General features: G+C 47.7%; 1 protein-coding gene across 2 annotated transcripts in view; it reads left to right on the plus strand.

The window, feature by feature from the left end:
• Positions 1-174: 174 nt before the first annotated feature.
• WASHC1 (WASH complex subunit 1) overlaps positions 175-16,390 on the plus strand; it is a 62,308-nt gene continuing 46,092 nt past the window's right edge. The window contains exon 1 of one of the 2 annotated variants that reach the window (XM_019544605.1): positions 175-249. In XM_019544605.1, the coding sequence (XP_019400150.1) occupies positions 190-249 (60 nt within the window). In that variant the 5' untranslated portion in view covers positions 175-189. Of the gene's footprint in view, positions 268-16,390 lie in introns of both variants that reach the window. The other variant, XM_019544604.1, reaches the window with a different exon arrangement.

A 16,390-nucleotide genomic window follows, 5' to 3' on the forward strand; every position in this document is an offset into this window, starting at 1 on the left:
CCCCTCCCCTCCCCTCCCCTGGCAGAAGGCGCCCGGAGCCGCCACGCCGGCGCGTTCCATGTCGCGCCTGCGCACTACGGGGCGCTGCCTACCAGGATGGGAAGCGTTTCAGAACGAAGAGGGACCTACGCGCAAACGGAAGTGATGCCAAGTAGGGGCGGAAGTGATGCTTCATTGGGGCGGAAGTGAATGAATGCCGGAGGGGGCTGTTTCCCCGCCGGGTCCTGGGGCGAGCAGCGGGGAGGGGGCGTTTCTCGCTCGTGGCAGGTGAGGCGCCGCGGGAGGAGGGGCGGTGCCGTGTTCCCTGGGGCGGCTGGGCCCCCTGCTCTCCCTGCCCTGTGGTGGGCGTCCCGGCCCGGCCGCCGTTGCAAGGCCTCGTGGCAGGACGAGTAGGTGTGCGTGTGTGCCCCGCGTGTGCACACGCGCATGTCTGTGGGTACGCATGGATGCGAGAACATGCACATGTGTGCGGGCATGTGTGCACACGCATGGGTGCTTGGTGTTGCGCATGCCCTGGCTCCTTGTTCACACAGTCATCCTCTGCCCGTGCAGGTTCATGAAGGGTCAGCTCTCAGGCTGTGGTAGTGACCCTTGTGCTAGGAGACCCGTGCCCTGCTCCCGCCTGGGCAGGTCGCACTGTTGCTCTGTGTCCTGGTCTCTCCCTCTGCAGGTGGGAGGGGTTGAGGTTTTCAGTGCCTGTGTCCCCTGCTGTAATGGAAAAGTGAGGGGGTAATGTGGCAGCAGTATTGGGACACTGCAGTGAAGGGAGGATGCCTTCCAAGCTAGCAGGTCCAGGCTCTCTTCAAGGACAGGTGGATAATAATGCTGCCTTAGTGCCTGCCTCCAGGCTGGAAGGCTTTTCTTTAAGAGCTAGAGTCTCATTCCAGGAAGGGGAGACATAGAGGCTGAGAATGCGAATCTGGCGAAGTCCCTCGGACTGACCTGGTGCCTGGCACCGCTGCATTCAGCCGGCTTTTGGCCTTCTCCCCAGAGCCATAGGCACCATCATCTGCACAGTGATCACATTTCCTTGGGGACAGGGAACATTTTGAAGAGACTTTCCAGCGTAAAAGGTGCCACAGAACTAAAACATTACCTCCCAGTTGGATCTGAGGCAAGCAAAGAGCTATGGATGGGGCACTAGGAGTGTATTTAACAAACTGTTTTAAGCTCTGACACGTCTTACATAGAATCAAAATGCCTTCTACCTGTGATAGACTTGGCATATCTATGATTTCTTTGAGCCTTAGAGATGCCTGGTAAAATGAAATAGTGGTAAGATTCATTCAGTGTAACCTGTTTGGTTGGATGACTGATTTTGAACATGCTTTGTTACATCCCATTTTTCATTCCTTAGAAATGAATTGTGAAGTCCACTGTTTTAAACCCTATAGTGGGTGCAATGTGGTGTCACAGCTTTGAGTTGGAGTTTGTGTGTGTGGGGAGGGGGAACATTGAGGCTTTTGCAGAACCCCTGGAATGAGGAAAGCTGAAGGGTATTTGTATTGTGATTTGTGTATGCTTGTCATGGTAGAGAAGGAAATCAACCTGAAACAGGTTGTCAGGAATGCAGTCTACCAAGGAAAAGCCCAGAAGGGTGGGAGGTAGAGAGGGACAGGGGAAGGGACTGCAGGCTGTGAGCTAGTTAAGTTGTCATTATCCAGAAAGTCAGATGCTAGTTTGCATTAGCATTGTGCTATATAATCTACCAGAATAGTTATTCATCTGTATGTCAGGCAGTTGCTCCTAACCAATCAGCTAGTAGGAAGAAAGCCACTAGATTATGCAAAACTTAACTTTTATTCCTGCATTGCATCACAATAATTAATTCTTATTCAACACACATGCACACATACGTTACAATACAAATTTTGATGTTAAATGTACATTGTGCATAAGGAACTGTTTCAGACCATTGACTAAAATACACACTGGTCTTGCCACACAGTTAGCTGTGGGGGGGCAATTATATGTCAAATAAAAATGCATTGGTAATGTTTGCAAAATGAACACAAATGCTGTTGTGGTGAAATACATTTATTGTACTAAAATTCCCCAATGTTCAAAATGAAGAATGAGTCAGCCAACGGTGATAAAATTGCAGCGGTATCGAACCTGGCTGTGTATGCAGAGGGGCACTGCTGACCAACATAATGAATACTGTTAAAAAAAAAAAAAAAAAAAAAAAAAGGCTGTCTTAGTAGTAAGCACAAACCATCACCTCCCTCCTCTCCACATGCACAAACCTTTCGTGATGAGATTTTATAAAGTGGCTCAAATGCTGAGCACTTTTACAATGCTTGAGCCTTTCCTGGCAGAATAGTTGGTATATTCAGTGCTGTTATCGCTCCTACAGTACTGCAGTTGTTCTTCAAATACTAAAACTTGTGTACTTTAAGGAAGAGTAAGCTGGTTCTCCCAGCCCATTTGTCTTTTGCTGTACCAGCCAAGGTTCCCATTGGCATGTGCTGTCATTGTGCTTCACATGCTGTAAACGTTCCTCGGCTACAGACTGGAGTGAGACCACAAGCCCCTAGGCAGACAAAGTTCTTTGGGTAAATCCAATATCTTTTATTAGACTAACTCAAACAGTTGGCAGAATTCTTCTTAGCAAGCTTTTAGGCACAAAAGCCCTTTGTCAAGCTGAGGAAGCATCTGCCCCTTTCACTTGGACTGCCTGGCAGCCATTGTTGGTAAAGACTTGGAGTCTTGGTGAAAGTGGCTTGAAAAAGGGAAACTGAGAGGGTCTGTATCTGTTTCAACTCCCTGAAACATTTGATTTTCCAAGAGTGCAGGGATTGCTCTGGAACAGACTAGAAGTCATTTACATGGCCTTCTGCAAGGTCTAGAAGCAAACTAACTTTGGTGTCTCCCTCGAGAGACTTTGTGCATTGTAGTGTCCCTTTGTGTGGATTTTGTTCTGCTGTTACTACCCTCTCATGCTCTGCTTCAGCTGTTGTGATTTGGAAAGGATGACCAGTCTTTCAGTCTGCTTGATATGTGCTTAATTATGTGTGGTCATTTCCTTCAACTTGTTTGGGAAGCAGAAAGAGCTAACCTGCTTGCTCTTTGGGACTCCTTGTAAAGAAAGAAATACCCAACTCTCTCCCTGCCAGTCTGTCAGTGCTTCCAGCATCAAAGGTGATGCTTCTGAACTCAGACATAGACAAGGGGGAAAAGCAGGGGATATATACTTTTAAAGATCTTTTCCTTGCTCCCTGAAGCAATTCATGGTAACAATAACACCTGAATGGCCTGTGCTCTTTGATTCTGTGTTAAGAGGACTCAAGGGCTAGAAATGAGACAAGCCAGTGAATAGAGACTTTGCCACCAGATCCATCTGAACCCGATTCTCTTGGCAAGACCTCATAGATTTCATAGATTTTTAGAGTTGGAAGGCCTTCAGTAGATCTTTGAGTCCAACCCGTTGCCCTTGGCAGGAAAGTGTGCTGGGGTCAGATGACCCCAGCTAGGTGCTGGCTTAGTCTCCTCTTAAAGACCTTCAAGGTAGCGGAGAACACCACCTCCCTTGGGAGCCCATTCCAGATTTTGGCAACCATCACCGTAAAGAAATTTTTCCTAATGTCTAATCTAAAACTGCTCTCCATCAGTTTATAGCCATTGTTCCTAGTAACCCCAAGGGGTACCCTTGTAACTAGAGTATCCCCTATTCCTTGCTGCCCCCCAATGAATTTGTAGATGGTCACAAGCTCCCCTCTCAGCCTTCTTTTGCAGAGGCTGAAGAGATTCAGGTCCCTCGATCTCTCCTCATAGGATCTTACCTGCAAGCCCTAACCGTACAAGTAGCCCTCTTCTTGTGGCTGATCCTGGTCCCCTGGTGGCTGATCTTGTTGACTGGTGGGGCGGGGGGCGGTTCCCCCACAGCCGATCACACTCACTGTAAAAGCAGCTGTGCCGCTTCTGGAAGTCCCATGGCCACTTCTGGAAGTGGCACAGCTGCTTTTGCTGGCAGTCTCGCTCCCAGCTGGCACTCGCAGGGAGGGCACTGGTGCCTGCCCCTGTGCCCGCCAGCTAAATGGGGAGGACAGCCTGGCAGGGGGTGCACCAGCACTCTCAGAGGGTGCATGTGCACCCCTTTGCACCCCCTACGCGGCATCCCTGATCCTTGATAATTTTTTCAAAGGTTTTCCCATGGATAGAGGTGAGGCTAACCAGCCTATAGTTACCTGGATCATCTTTTCCCTCCTTGAAAATGGGGACCACATCGGCCCTTCTCCAGTTCTCTGGGACCTGACCTGAGTGTCATGAGTGCTCAGACAACCTCGTCAGTGGTTCTGCTATGACACTGGCCAAGTCCTTGAGCACCCTTGGATGAAGATCATCCAGGCCTGCTGACTTAAACACGTCCAGCCCCTCCAAATGCCGCTCAGATAACTTCTCTTCAGATCTCTCTCATTTGGCTCTGAGAGTCTTGCCTGGGCAGTGCTTCTACACTGTGCTTGAGGTGCCTTCCCTGACACACTGCCTTGTTGTCTTGAGGATAAAATTCACCATCTGATTATTTTCCTGTGCTAGCGATTCCCCTGTCCCCATACTGAAGACTACACTAGATGATAATGCTCTGTGGAGCTTAGCTTGTATTCTCTGGGCCAACTCATCCTTACTCTGCTTTCTTGCCCCTCTCTCTTGCTGCAGCATTTCCTTTCCAACGACACTTGCACAGCAGACCTCTCTGTGGGGCTGATCACAGGTTCCTTTATGTCATTGACATTTCTTCAGGCTTTTTTCCCCTGATGTATCCTTGATGTATCTGATAATGATCTATCTTGCTTCTTTTTTCTCTTCTTCTTGTGGCCTGACAGTTCCCAGAGGAATATAGATCCCATTTCAAACCCCATTGCTTGCACTGACTTGTTTTTGGTTTTATTCCCATTGATTCCTTTGGCTCCTCTGTATTATTTCACACTTGTCGACCAATCCTCCTGGTCACACTGACTATGTTCTGCTCTGCTGCCCCTCCAAAGCCTTTGGCAGGAGTACAGATGTGATCTGCTCTCTGCCTTACTCCTTCCAGGCGTAACCAATTTGAGCTTTTGTATGTGCAAAGAAAATAATTGAGGCTTGTTTTTCAGCATTGTGGGTTCTGTTTACTTGTATAGTTCCCCGGTCAGCCATCAAACACAGCTCTTTCTGCACTTGCCATAGTCCTGTCATTATTTCAGAGTCATTTTTAAAGATGTGGAGAGGGAAGGAGGAAGGCAGTTGTATACAGCTTATGACCCACAGTCATCCAGCCTGCGGGGCTTCCCATGGGTCTGGAAATTTGGCAGTGGGGGAGTGATGGCAGCATTAACTGCTGTGGCAAAGCCTAGAGCTGTGGTATTTAATGCTGACGCCACTTCTCCACCACCAAATTTCCAGACCCCTGAGGAGCCCTGCAAGCCAGATGACATGGCTTTGCACACTGGATCACACTAGTGCATGGGGTCACTCTGCAGCTGGATCTGGTGCAGATAGAAGGTGAGGTATAGGAGCACCTCAGAGAGACTTTGTGGTTGGAGAAAAATACTAGTCCCTAGGCTGCTAGACCTGCTCTCGTCTTTAAAGTGGATATTCCACAACAGCTCTCCTATATGACACAGCTACAGAAACAAGTGTCCAGTTTTCTCCCAGTGCTTTGGGGCTGGGAATTTGTGTGAAGTGATGCTGATGATGCAGTTGTTCCCGTGCTTTATTCACTTGAAATCTCTTGCATCTTCCTCTTAATGAAGGTGAGAGACTAAATCTTAGACCTTGTTAATATTGATCAAATTGGGCCAATTCCTTTCCCCCCTTTTCCCCAGGTTTGAATTTCAGTCAACATTTTGAAGCCTTAATTAAATTCCTCTCTACTTCCTTTTTTTTTCCTCTTCTCCAACTGAGTCCAGTTTATATGAACAGGGGATTTGTTCTACCAATAAACCCTGTGCTTCCAGCCCCATCAAGCCTGCATGGCAGCTCAAGGTTATGCATGCTCTGGTTGTGGTAACATATCTACAGATACTCTACTCCTCTACAGACATATCTCAGGCATGCATATTTCCTATAGGCTGATCTCTATTTCCCTGGATTTGGAAGGATTTAGAAGGTGACACGGTCTTCAGGAAAAAAAACAACCAGGGAATGTTTTCCCATTCTTGAGCTCCTAGAAACATGGCTTGAAGTAGGTCTCGCCACTCTTCCCTGTTCCAGGGCTCCTGCACTTCCAGGATTTTTCCAGCTCATTGCTCATATGCAAGGCTGGGGTGGGGGGGAGAACCTCTCCAAACACTTACTATCAAGAGGCAAATATAAATTGTGGATGGAGGGGAGAGCACTACTAGTGAGGTTCAGAGACTGCAGTGCTAGCCCTTCAGCAGCTGCTTAGAGCTTTCCCAAGGGGCAAAAGTGTGAATTGACGTTCTTGTCAGGTTCATTGGTGCTCATAAGGTTCTCAGAAAACCAGCTGCTAAACTGTCTAGCATGTACCTAAGTGCACTCTGCTTGGCAAAGTTATGAGCTGGGATAAACTGACAGGAGCCGTCTGCAGACTTGGGAGGAGCATGCTGTGTTGTAGGGACCCTCGCACCAGGTTTGGACCACTGTCTAAGCACCCATAGCTATTTGAGCACAACCTTAAGCTGCATGGACTTGATCATGAAAGCTTGAGCTCTGTGTAGAGAGCTGCCACTTGCAAGTAGGTGAGAATTCCCGAACCCTGATCTCACAACATGGGTGCTCCTTCATCATCTTCAAGTGGGGTCCTGTCTAGCAGGACAATTTCTGTTGTGTATGCAGCTCTAAAAGTAGCTTAGACTGCCAGCCTTGGTGTCTTCTCTCTTTCTGTCATTCAGAGTTTAAACATCTGTTTGGCTGAGTTAATATTCATCCTTTCAGATGAAAAAAAATGCTGCTTTTACTTCCTGAATCCCGGAGTTGAGTGGCAGGAAAACTGCAAGCAGATAATCCCTTGGGAACTTCTCTGCAGTCTCTGGTAATGCTGGGTAACTGCAGTCCCTGCACGCTCTGCCTGAATTGTAGGTAAAGAACAGTGTCTGGGGAAAAAATAGTGCTGAGATAAGCCTGAAAGAGCAAGGCAGGTGCTTTCAGCAGATTAAAGATAGTGAACAGGAGAAGAGGAGGACTGCGTGTCTGAGAGGAGCTGTTCGGATGGAATGACTCTGTATCCTGTGGCCATGGTAGATGAGTTTGAAGAGAATCGTTTTTATCACCTGAAAGCACTTTCTGTTGTTAATCGCCTCCTCTCTGACCCTTTCACAAGAAAATTTCTGCCAAGAAACAGTCCATCCTGCAGGCTCTCTTTTTTTTTAGGTTATTGATTTCCAGGGTGACAAAGCTGGGTTAAACGAATAACAGTTCCTCCCACACAAGCCACCCTGTTGGGGTGTTCCTGCTGGCTAGCTTTGGCAGTGCTGAATATGTTTCCTCTTCTAGCACTTAGTTTTCTTTCTGCGTCAGGGTTTCCCAGCTGTTGCTGTATCTTCTCTCAGAAGCACAAGCCTGCCTTTTGCTGCTGAGTGTACAAAGCTGGACGAATTGGCCTAATGCAGGGGTGTCAAACTCACCAGGCTAGATCCACAGGTCTCCACACGAGCTGAATCTGGACCATGAGGAGCCTTGCAAACTGGATTTAGACCTGGCAATGGGGTGAGCGGCAATGGCACAGGGATTTAATGCAGTTGGTGCTTTCCCCCCTGCCCCTGCCACTGATACGTGTCCCCAGAGGAGCTCTGGAGCTAGAAATTTAGTGGTAGGTGACAGTCTCTACAGGCTGGATCCCACCTGGGGGCCATATCTTTGATACTCCAGGTTTAATGGGTCTAATGTGACCAGACTGGATAGAAAACTCTCTTAAATACTTTCTTTGGAGCCTTAGCAACACAAGGGTGGGGAAAACAGGTACTGTACCATATTCAGCTATTTTTGTAGGGACCAAGTAGTATGGGATACTGGTTGCATCTGGGTGGGAGGGGAATGGGACAGGAAATGAAGGGGGTAGGAGCTTACAAAAGTCCTGCATGAGACTGGAGCTGATTGTTGTACCAAAAAGTCAGTTCCCATTGGGTTGGAAAAAGTCATTGGCCATTTTGTTTTGGGGAGGTGCTGCCATGTCCAAAATACCATATTTACCTGAAACCAAGACTGCCCTGAATTTAAGACAGCCCTGCAATAATTAGATTCTATACATGGAAAATATATACATGTGTTATAATTTTCCATGTATAGAATCTAATTATTGGAGGACTGTCTTAAATGCCCCCCACCACTGTAGGCAATGAGAGGCAGTAATGGGGCAGGTGATGCATGGGCAGTGTGGGGGTGCAGGTGGAGGATGCAGCAAAGGACAGGTTGTAGGAGGAGCAATGGAAGGCGAGTAGTAGTAGGGAAGGTGGTGTGGACGTGGAGGGGGTGGGCAGCTTGTCCCTGCCACTTATCACCCCTCCATACTTAGCCCTCCTGTGATTGCCCCCTATAGTCTTGAGCCCTACCCCCCCTTTTCCTTCATTTCCCCCCTGTCTCCCCACCATGCCACTTCTGCATCCCCCTTCCCCATGCTCCTTCCCACCACTTACCCTTGCTCCACACCCTGCTTCAGCCTGGGCATGGAGCATGACCCCAGCCTGTTCCTGTAGCAGAGGTACTGCCTCCATGCCACTGTGGCAGGGCTGGGCTTGAGCTGTGCTCTATGCTCCAGGCTACAGTAGGGATGGGACCTGCCAGCTCCAGAGCAAGGGTAAGATGTTATGAAGGGGAGAAGTGGACAGAGGCTTTGGTGTGGGGGGAGATGGGGGGAAAGGGAGCAGCCCAAGGCTTTGTAGTGGTGGGGAAGGGGAGGCCCTGAGGCTGCAGGGGTGCAGAGATGGTACAGTGGGGGAAGTTCAGGGGCCTGGGGTTGTGAGGAGGAGAAGCAGGGGGTACAGAGGTGGTGGGGGGCAGGCTGCGGGATGGGGGTTGGTGACACCACCCTGTAATTGATTCCAAGTTGGAAAAAACATTTTTCCGCCCTGTTAAATGAGGGAGGAAAAAACCTTTTCTTGGAATCAAGTAAGTACAGTATATATTAGTGCCTATATGTGATGATATTAAAATCGAGGAGTATTCTTCTTTGCTGAATCCAAGGTGGTCTTATGGGTCTGTTCTTGAGCATTCCAGCTCTCCAGCTGAGATAGTTCAACATGGCTGATGGCTCCCAGGAAGCCTCAGATATGGCAGAGCCTTTAGACATATCCTAGGCCTGTCTGGAAATGGGCGCAGATGAGATGCCTCATACTGGACAATCTGGTGAAAGGGTGGAGGCAAAGGCCAACCCTGGACTCTGAGAAAACTGCTAATGCAGGAGGTGGGTAGGTCTTCCTCCTCCTTGCCACTTCCAGTGACTTTACCTTAAGACTGAGATGAAGGCATGTTATGCGGTAACATTTTTCAGGGACTCCTGAAGGGTGTGGGGTTAGGATGGTGCCTAAGTGTCACTCTAGATGTCAGCTAGATGGAATGGGATCTGGGATGGAAGTCCCTCACCTGCTATGGTGGAAGGCGTAGCATCAAAGTCTGTCTTCACTGACAGAGCAGTTATGATTAAAGCACATTTCTGAAATTCATTTAGCCTCTGCCACAGAGTTTTATTTACCTAAGAATTTAATGTAATGGCATTTCACATAACTGCCCCTTGGTATTTATCTCTGTTGCTGTGCAGCTATTTATTTGAAAGTAAATCTTCGGGAGAGTTAATCTCATTGGATTTTTGTGATCCATATTGCATTACAGGCAGTCTCCCATCTCCAGAGAGAGCTGCCATGTGTGAGCAGAAAGGTAGGACATCAGGAACTCAAGAGTTTGCATCCTCCTCAGCCCTAATCATGAGGGGGGATGGGACAGCAAAGCCAATACAATGTAAAGACATTTCATAGGTTGGGTTGGTCCAGGGTGGTGCAGAGGTGAAAGTTTGACTCCATTAGTAGATATATTTGCGAAGTTCATAGGCATGTTAGCCCATTCTGAGACCTGTTTCTTGACCCAAAGAGACAACATTCCTGGCTGTATGCCAAATCTTCCAGTTCGTGCCTATTTATTCTTTGATAATTATTTTTAAACACTTATTAAACATAATACTTTATTAATACTTCAATAATGGATCAGTTGCTATAGCCCAGTGGCTAGCATGCTGGCTTTCCAGTCTTAAGCTCCTGGATCCGACCCCTGACTTAGGGTGCTCTTATTTGTGTACCTGCCTTCCTTATTTGTGTTGTCTTCTGTTTGTGCAATAGCTTGGTGATTAAAGTCTTCATCCAGGAAGTGAAAGACCAGGGTTGTAGGCCATCCTCAGCCACAGGGGACTTGAACCCTTATTCCAAGATTTCACTGCCTTCATTGGCTTGCTTTTTTAGGAAAACTTTCTGACTATGAGAATAGTCAGGTGTTGGAAAAGGCAACCTAGAGAAGGTGTGGTATCTCCATCCTTGGAAACTTTCAAAAGTAGGTTAGACAGACACTTGGCATGGATGGCTGAGTCAGGGATGATCCTGCCTTGAGCAGGGGGCTGAAGTACATGGCCTTATGAGGACCTTTTCGGCCCTAATTTTCTATGATCTTAATGTTGCTGTGTTGAATGGGGGTCATAGAGTCATGTGACCCTTTTGGTCAGTAGCTAAGCTGCAGCAGTAAAAGCATTGATTTTGGGGCCCTGGGTTGCAAAAGGATGTGATCAGATCTTGGCATCCCAATAGAAGTGCTGACTCCCTCCTGCAGTAGGGCTCTCGTGGCCTAGCAGCCAAGGGGTCTCCTTCAAAGCCCCTAAGTGTTCCACAAGGATCCGGCACAGGCAAGTGTGTTTTCGGAAAGAAGTGGGACAAGGCTGACCTGCCACTGGTAAGCTGGTTGTTCCGCTTTGCATGGATCATTGCTAGGGCCGGGAAGGGGAGGAAGGGGGCAGTTCTTCATAGTTTCATAGTTTCTAGGGTTGGAAGGGACCTGAGCAGATCATCGAGTCCAACCCCCTGCCATGGCAGGAAAGAGTACTGGGGTCGAACAACCCCAGCAAGGTGTACATCTAGTCTCCTGTTAAAGACCCCCAGGGTAGGAGCCAGCACCACTTCTCTTGGTGATAATAATTCTTATAAGGAGCACATCCTCTTCCCTTACCCCTTTCCCAAATCTAGTCCTTCATGTTGGTAATGACAGGAGGCACTTTGGCTTTTGCTCTAAAGCCAACCTAGGTGAATCCAATTGGCATGATACCTATTTCTTACTATCCACCCCCATATCACCACTTCAGTATCGGAAATTAATAAGTTTAGCAAACTGAAACACCACTGACTTTGGAAGGCAGCTTATACGATAGTGTGCTGCTCCCAAATGTGCATGGGCATGTATATTCTCCTGAGTTTCTCTTTTTCTAGCATCACATTCCTGGTTGTTAAGGTCTTATTTTTGCTCAGCTTTACTCAGACTGTGACCATTTTTATCTAAACCCTCTGACTCAGTTGGCTTGAACTGGAAGCAGTCTTCAGCATGTAGATAGATTCATTTAAGAGGGACTTGGCATTTTAAAGTCCTGCCAGTTTATAATGTTTTACCTGCTTTACCCAGATGCAGTGCCTGCTGGTAAAGGGTTGTAAAAATAATGGGATTTGTGTGTAGAAGAGTGGAAGCCATTGTGCATGTGTCCTGGAGGAGGAAGCATGTCCATGCAGTGTTTTCTACCATAAAACCTGTTGTACAGCAGCAGTAACATTCAGTGGTGATCTAGAGTACCGTGGAGTTCAAGGTTTTCTGCTTCTCATCTGACATTGCAAGTATTGTTTAAGTGGGTGTAATTGTGGAAGCAGCAGAACCCCATTCCCTGGGGAGTGTTGAGCAAGGACTAGGGGAGCAGTCTGTCGCTTAGATATGAATTAGGTAGGGCTTTCTGCTAAACCAGTCCCTCCCTCCCATTTGTACTGCTTTAATAGCCTTAAACAGTGGTGCTCAACCTTTTGACCCTGCAGGCCAGGTGAGGGGAGGGCCTATCTGAAGACTGGATTAGGTCCTGGGACCTGGCATGGCCTGTTCCCTGCCCTGCATGCTGGAACTGGGCCCTGGGGGCCTGGTGCCATCCCCTCCCATCCTCCATGGGCCAGAATTGGGTCTCTGGGGCCCAGAACCACCCCCTTTTGACCCCAGAAACAAGGTTTGGGTCCAGGGTAGCTGGCACCATCCGCTTCTGGTCCCCCACACAGGGACTGGGCCCTAGATCCCAATGCTGCCCCCACCTGGCTCTGCATGTAGGGATCATGCATCAGAACCAGCACACAGGGCCCAGGACTTCCCCCGGGTCCAGAGATTTGGCAGCAGGTTAGCAGTGGCACCACTCTCCCACCACCAGATTTCCAGACCCATAGGAAGCCTTGGCCAGGGATGACACAGCACCATGGGCCAGAGGTTGAGCATGCCTGACCTGAAACAACCAAGCAACCTGCCCCATAAAAGCTGGCCACAACCTTCCCACCCTTCTGAACCACACGCATGGTTTTGGCAAGGGAGAATTCATTATGTGGGTTGCACACAAAGTCCATGAGTCCTGCTGCATAATAAGGTAAGCTTTTCAGTAGCCCACCTCTCCTGAGGCCTTGGGCTGTAGCATGCTGTGTGTGTGGAGGGGGACAGGTGGAAGTCAGGGGCTGACTCCCCTTTTACAAAGAGAAGGGCTACTCTGCTGCAAATATGCGGTGGCTATTTGGCTGTGTGCTCCTGCAGAAAGGGTGACTTGCTTTTTTGACAGGATGCAGGAAGACAACTGTGCTCATTGCTGCCAAGGTCTAGCACTGTTGAAGTTGCTTACTTTATAAGTACAGGGCTGGGGATTGTAGCATTGCTATTGGGATGTGCGGGGAGGAGCCCTGACGCTGTAGCAAGGGGGGATGTGGCTTTTTGTAGCTCTGCCACAGTATAGGTTGCTCTGTGAGTTGGAGAGGTAGCAGTATCCTCTAAAGCTTTCCAGCTGTCTGCTTTCTTTGCCCACCTGTGTGGCCAGGGAGTTTGGGCTGCCAAGTTTAATTAGCTCATTGAGAGTGGGCAAGGCAGGTACAGCTGGAGTTGCAGTTTCTGACAGCACACTTCTCCAGTGCTGCTCTTTGGACAAGGAGCCAGGGAACAAAATCCTTCTTTGCACGGGCTATGTCTCCTCTCAGTGCATGGCTTGCAATAGTCTTCCGAAGGTAGAAGAAGCCCTTGCTTGGACTCTGGTCTCTGAAGTTGGCAAGTGGGGGTCTTGAGACCTAAATCAGAGACCTGTATCTCTTAGGTAGTGGGCTCCAGAGCTAAAATTCAAGAGGTCTGTGGGAATGTGAGACTCATGGCAGAGTGCAGGCTGCTGCAGGGCCTAATTACAGCCTTATTAATGCTTTTTTTCCATCATTTCCTTCCACGCTTCAGATGGTGATTAGACCTATTTATAGGGGCAGAGATCCTTAATATTCAGCATGGTGCACTTCTTGCCAATCAAATCAGTACCATCTGCATCTTTGATTGCTGCTTAATAACACTGTAGAACATGGTTAATTAAAAAATATAAATAGACTTTTCATCTTCTAACTTATCAAAATGCTGCTTCTTTTCTCCAATCAAAATAAAACGTTACACAAACTGAGAGAAGGTTGGTTTAGCACAAAAAACATGACAGACCTCTCCTCTTGCTTCTGGGGATCAGCATAAAAACATCCAGCGCTCCCACTTGGTTTAATTGTCTGCCTTCTGCTCAGCTGGAGGACCAAATTTCAGCCCATCTGACAAATGCCAACACACAGAAGGAATGGTAATCTGATGCACAATAAAAATGGGGTTCAGTTCTCTTCTGTTTTAGGTTATAGTGTGTGAATTACCAGAGTATTCGTGTCTTTTAGACATACATTTAGCATTGTGACTGCACATCTGTCAGGTTTGGTCTCATCCACTTACACAGTTGGAAGAGCGTGTACAGCAGTGGCTTGTTTAGATGGGGATTTAGGTTTGCTTAGTCGTTAGTGTTTGTAGAAAGGGAGATCAAGGAAATGCACTTTGCATGTTGAGAAGTGTGGGGGGAGACTTGTGATAGTCCTTAGTTCCTGGAAGAATTCATGATGTAATCTTGGACCAGTTTCCTGGGAAAGCCTTCTCTGGCATGGGCAAGCTTTCACCTTATAGAGTCATAGACACTAGGGCTGGAAGGGACCTCAGAAGACCATTGAGTCCAGTCCCCTCATCGAATCCAATTTCCATCCTGCTGAAGAAGAAGAATTGTTGACGGTGGTCTTCCTCCTGAGGCTGCTGGCAGTCTTCAGATGGCCTGGGCCCAAACCATGTGGCTGTTAGAAGATAAGGACCAAATCCTTGAAGTTATTCAGAATTCCATGGGAAGCCAGTGAAGACCTTGGTGGAAAGATCTGCTGTACTTCCAGTAGCCTTTGTTGCTCAGGCAACACACTGCAGAGATCTGTACCATTCGGACTTTTAAGTTATAATGGCTTTGTGCCAGTATATTGCATTGTGGTAATCCAAATGAGAAATGAAGATGTTAATAACTGACTGTGGGTTATTGCATTTCAGAATAGGAGAGAGTTTCCCAGTTAACTGAAGGTGGTAGGTAGCAGCATCCATAAACAAGGTTCCGTGAAGGCTTGGCATCCCTGAGGTACCCAAGGGTACTCCTAAGCCATGGCTTATATTGACTAATTTTAGATGTGTACCTCCATTTAAAAGAGACTACTCTGTGACAGTGAATTCTAGATGCTTTTCTGCGCTCACTGGTATCACCTTTGTCTTGCTCAGTTTTCATTTCAACCAGCCAGTCTCCATCTGTGTACCAAACTTGTGCAAACACTGGGGTATTTTGGCAGTAGTGATGTGGTGAGTTAGCTGTCTATTACTGGCACATGAGTTTGTGTTACCAGTTCACCTAATGCTTGCAGGCAATATTGAAAAGGACCTGGGATTGAATAGATTGTTGTTGGGACAACAGAGGTGAAAGGCCTATTGATGGAGATGCATTCTTTCTTGGGTGCATCTATCTAGTAAGGATTCAAACCATTTTTAGTGCATTCCCTTGGATCCGTGCCACTTTGCTTGGATGTAACAGCAGTATACCAGCAAACTAATTTCAGAAGCAATTTCCACTGTTTTAAAGCATACACTCCAACTTCCAAATGTTTAAACCCCCATGAATGTTGTCCCTTGGGGTGTGTTAAGGAAGCATCCAGTATAACCTGTGTATTTTATTTTCCCTAATTTTCACAGCTAAGTATGCATTCCATAAATGCATGTGGCAAACATTGAAGCCTCTGCCTGTGGTGAGAAGAGTCAAATTACTTTCCCATTATTTGCTATCCTATATGTTCTTTTTAAAACAGAGGATCAACTCATTTACTTGTAGTAGTATTAAAATCACATCTTTTAACGGATAATTATCTAGATAATTGGTCCTCCACTCGGGGATGTGTTTGAAAGGATTTAGGAGTGTTGTTCCTTTCACCTAGAAAATAACAGACTCCATCTGCTCTGTAACAAGCTCTCATGGGCGTAACCTTGAGAAAAACGTTTTTGGGGTGTGCTTGTCCCACTGAGCTCAAGGAATTGGTGGGTGGTAAACTGCTTAGCAAGGACAGCAGCTTCTGTTGCTAAGCCTATGGCTATGTTGTGAAGCTGGAAAATGGCTGGGTGTAGCCAGCTGGGATTTACAGATGCCCCTAATTGCTGGAAGTGGGCAGCAGGACCTACTGCTGGTTCCAAATGGCTATTATTCCTGGTTTGCTCAACGTTTCCTGTGCCAGCATATACCCGTAGGGCAGCCTTTCTCTCTCCCAATGAGGAAACTAATCCATTCTTCATGGTTACTGTTTTGACTCTTTCTGCCAACACAGAGGCTGCAACTGAGAAAGGAGACCAGCTCAAGTGCCAGCGGCATTGACCTGGTAGTTTGCGCCAGCTGTGCTGAAGGGCAAAGGCACAAAGGATTCTTGGCAAACTACTGATCTGAATATTTGCGAGTTTCATAGTTGGTAGGGTCGGAAGGGACCTGAGCAGATCATCAAGTCTCACCCCCTCCCATGGCAGGAAAGAGTACTGGGGTCAAACGACCCCAGCAAGGTGTTCCTCCAGCCTCCTCTTAAAGACCCCCACGGTAGGAGCCAGCACCACTTCACTTGGAAGTTGGTTCCAGATCCTAGCCGCCCTGACAGTGAAGTAGCGCCTCCTGATGTCTAATCTGAATTTACCCTCTGCCAGCTTGTTATTTGTAGTCACGCCTGGCAGTGCTCAGTGAAGCAGGGAGTCCCCCAGTGTCTGCTGGTCCCCTCTGACTAGTTTATAACAGGCCACTAGAGCCCCACTCAGCCTTCTCTTTTGGAGGCTGAATGGGTTCAGGTCCCATAGCCTCTCCTCA

The sequence above is a fragment of the Crocodylus porosus genome, unplaced genomic scaffold (genome assembly GCF_001723895.1).
Source record: "Crocodylus porosus isolate Cpor-Errol unplaced genomic scaffold, CroPor_comp1, whole genome shotgun sequence".
NCBI classification, from domain to species: Eukaryota; Metazoa; Chordata; order Crocodylia; family Crocodylidae; genus Crocodylus; species Crocodylus porosus.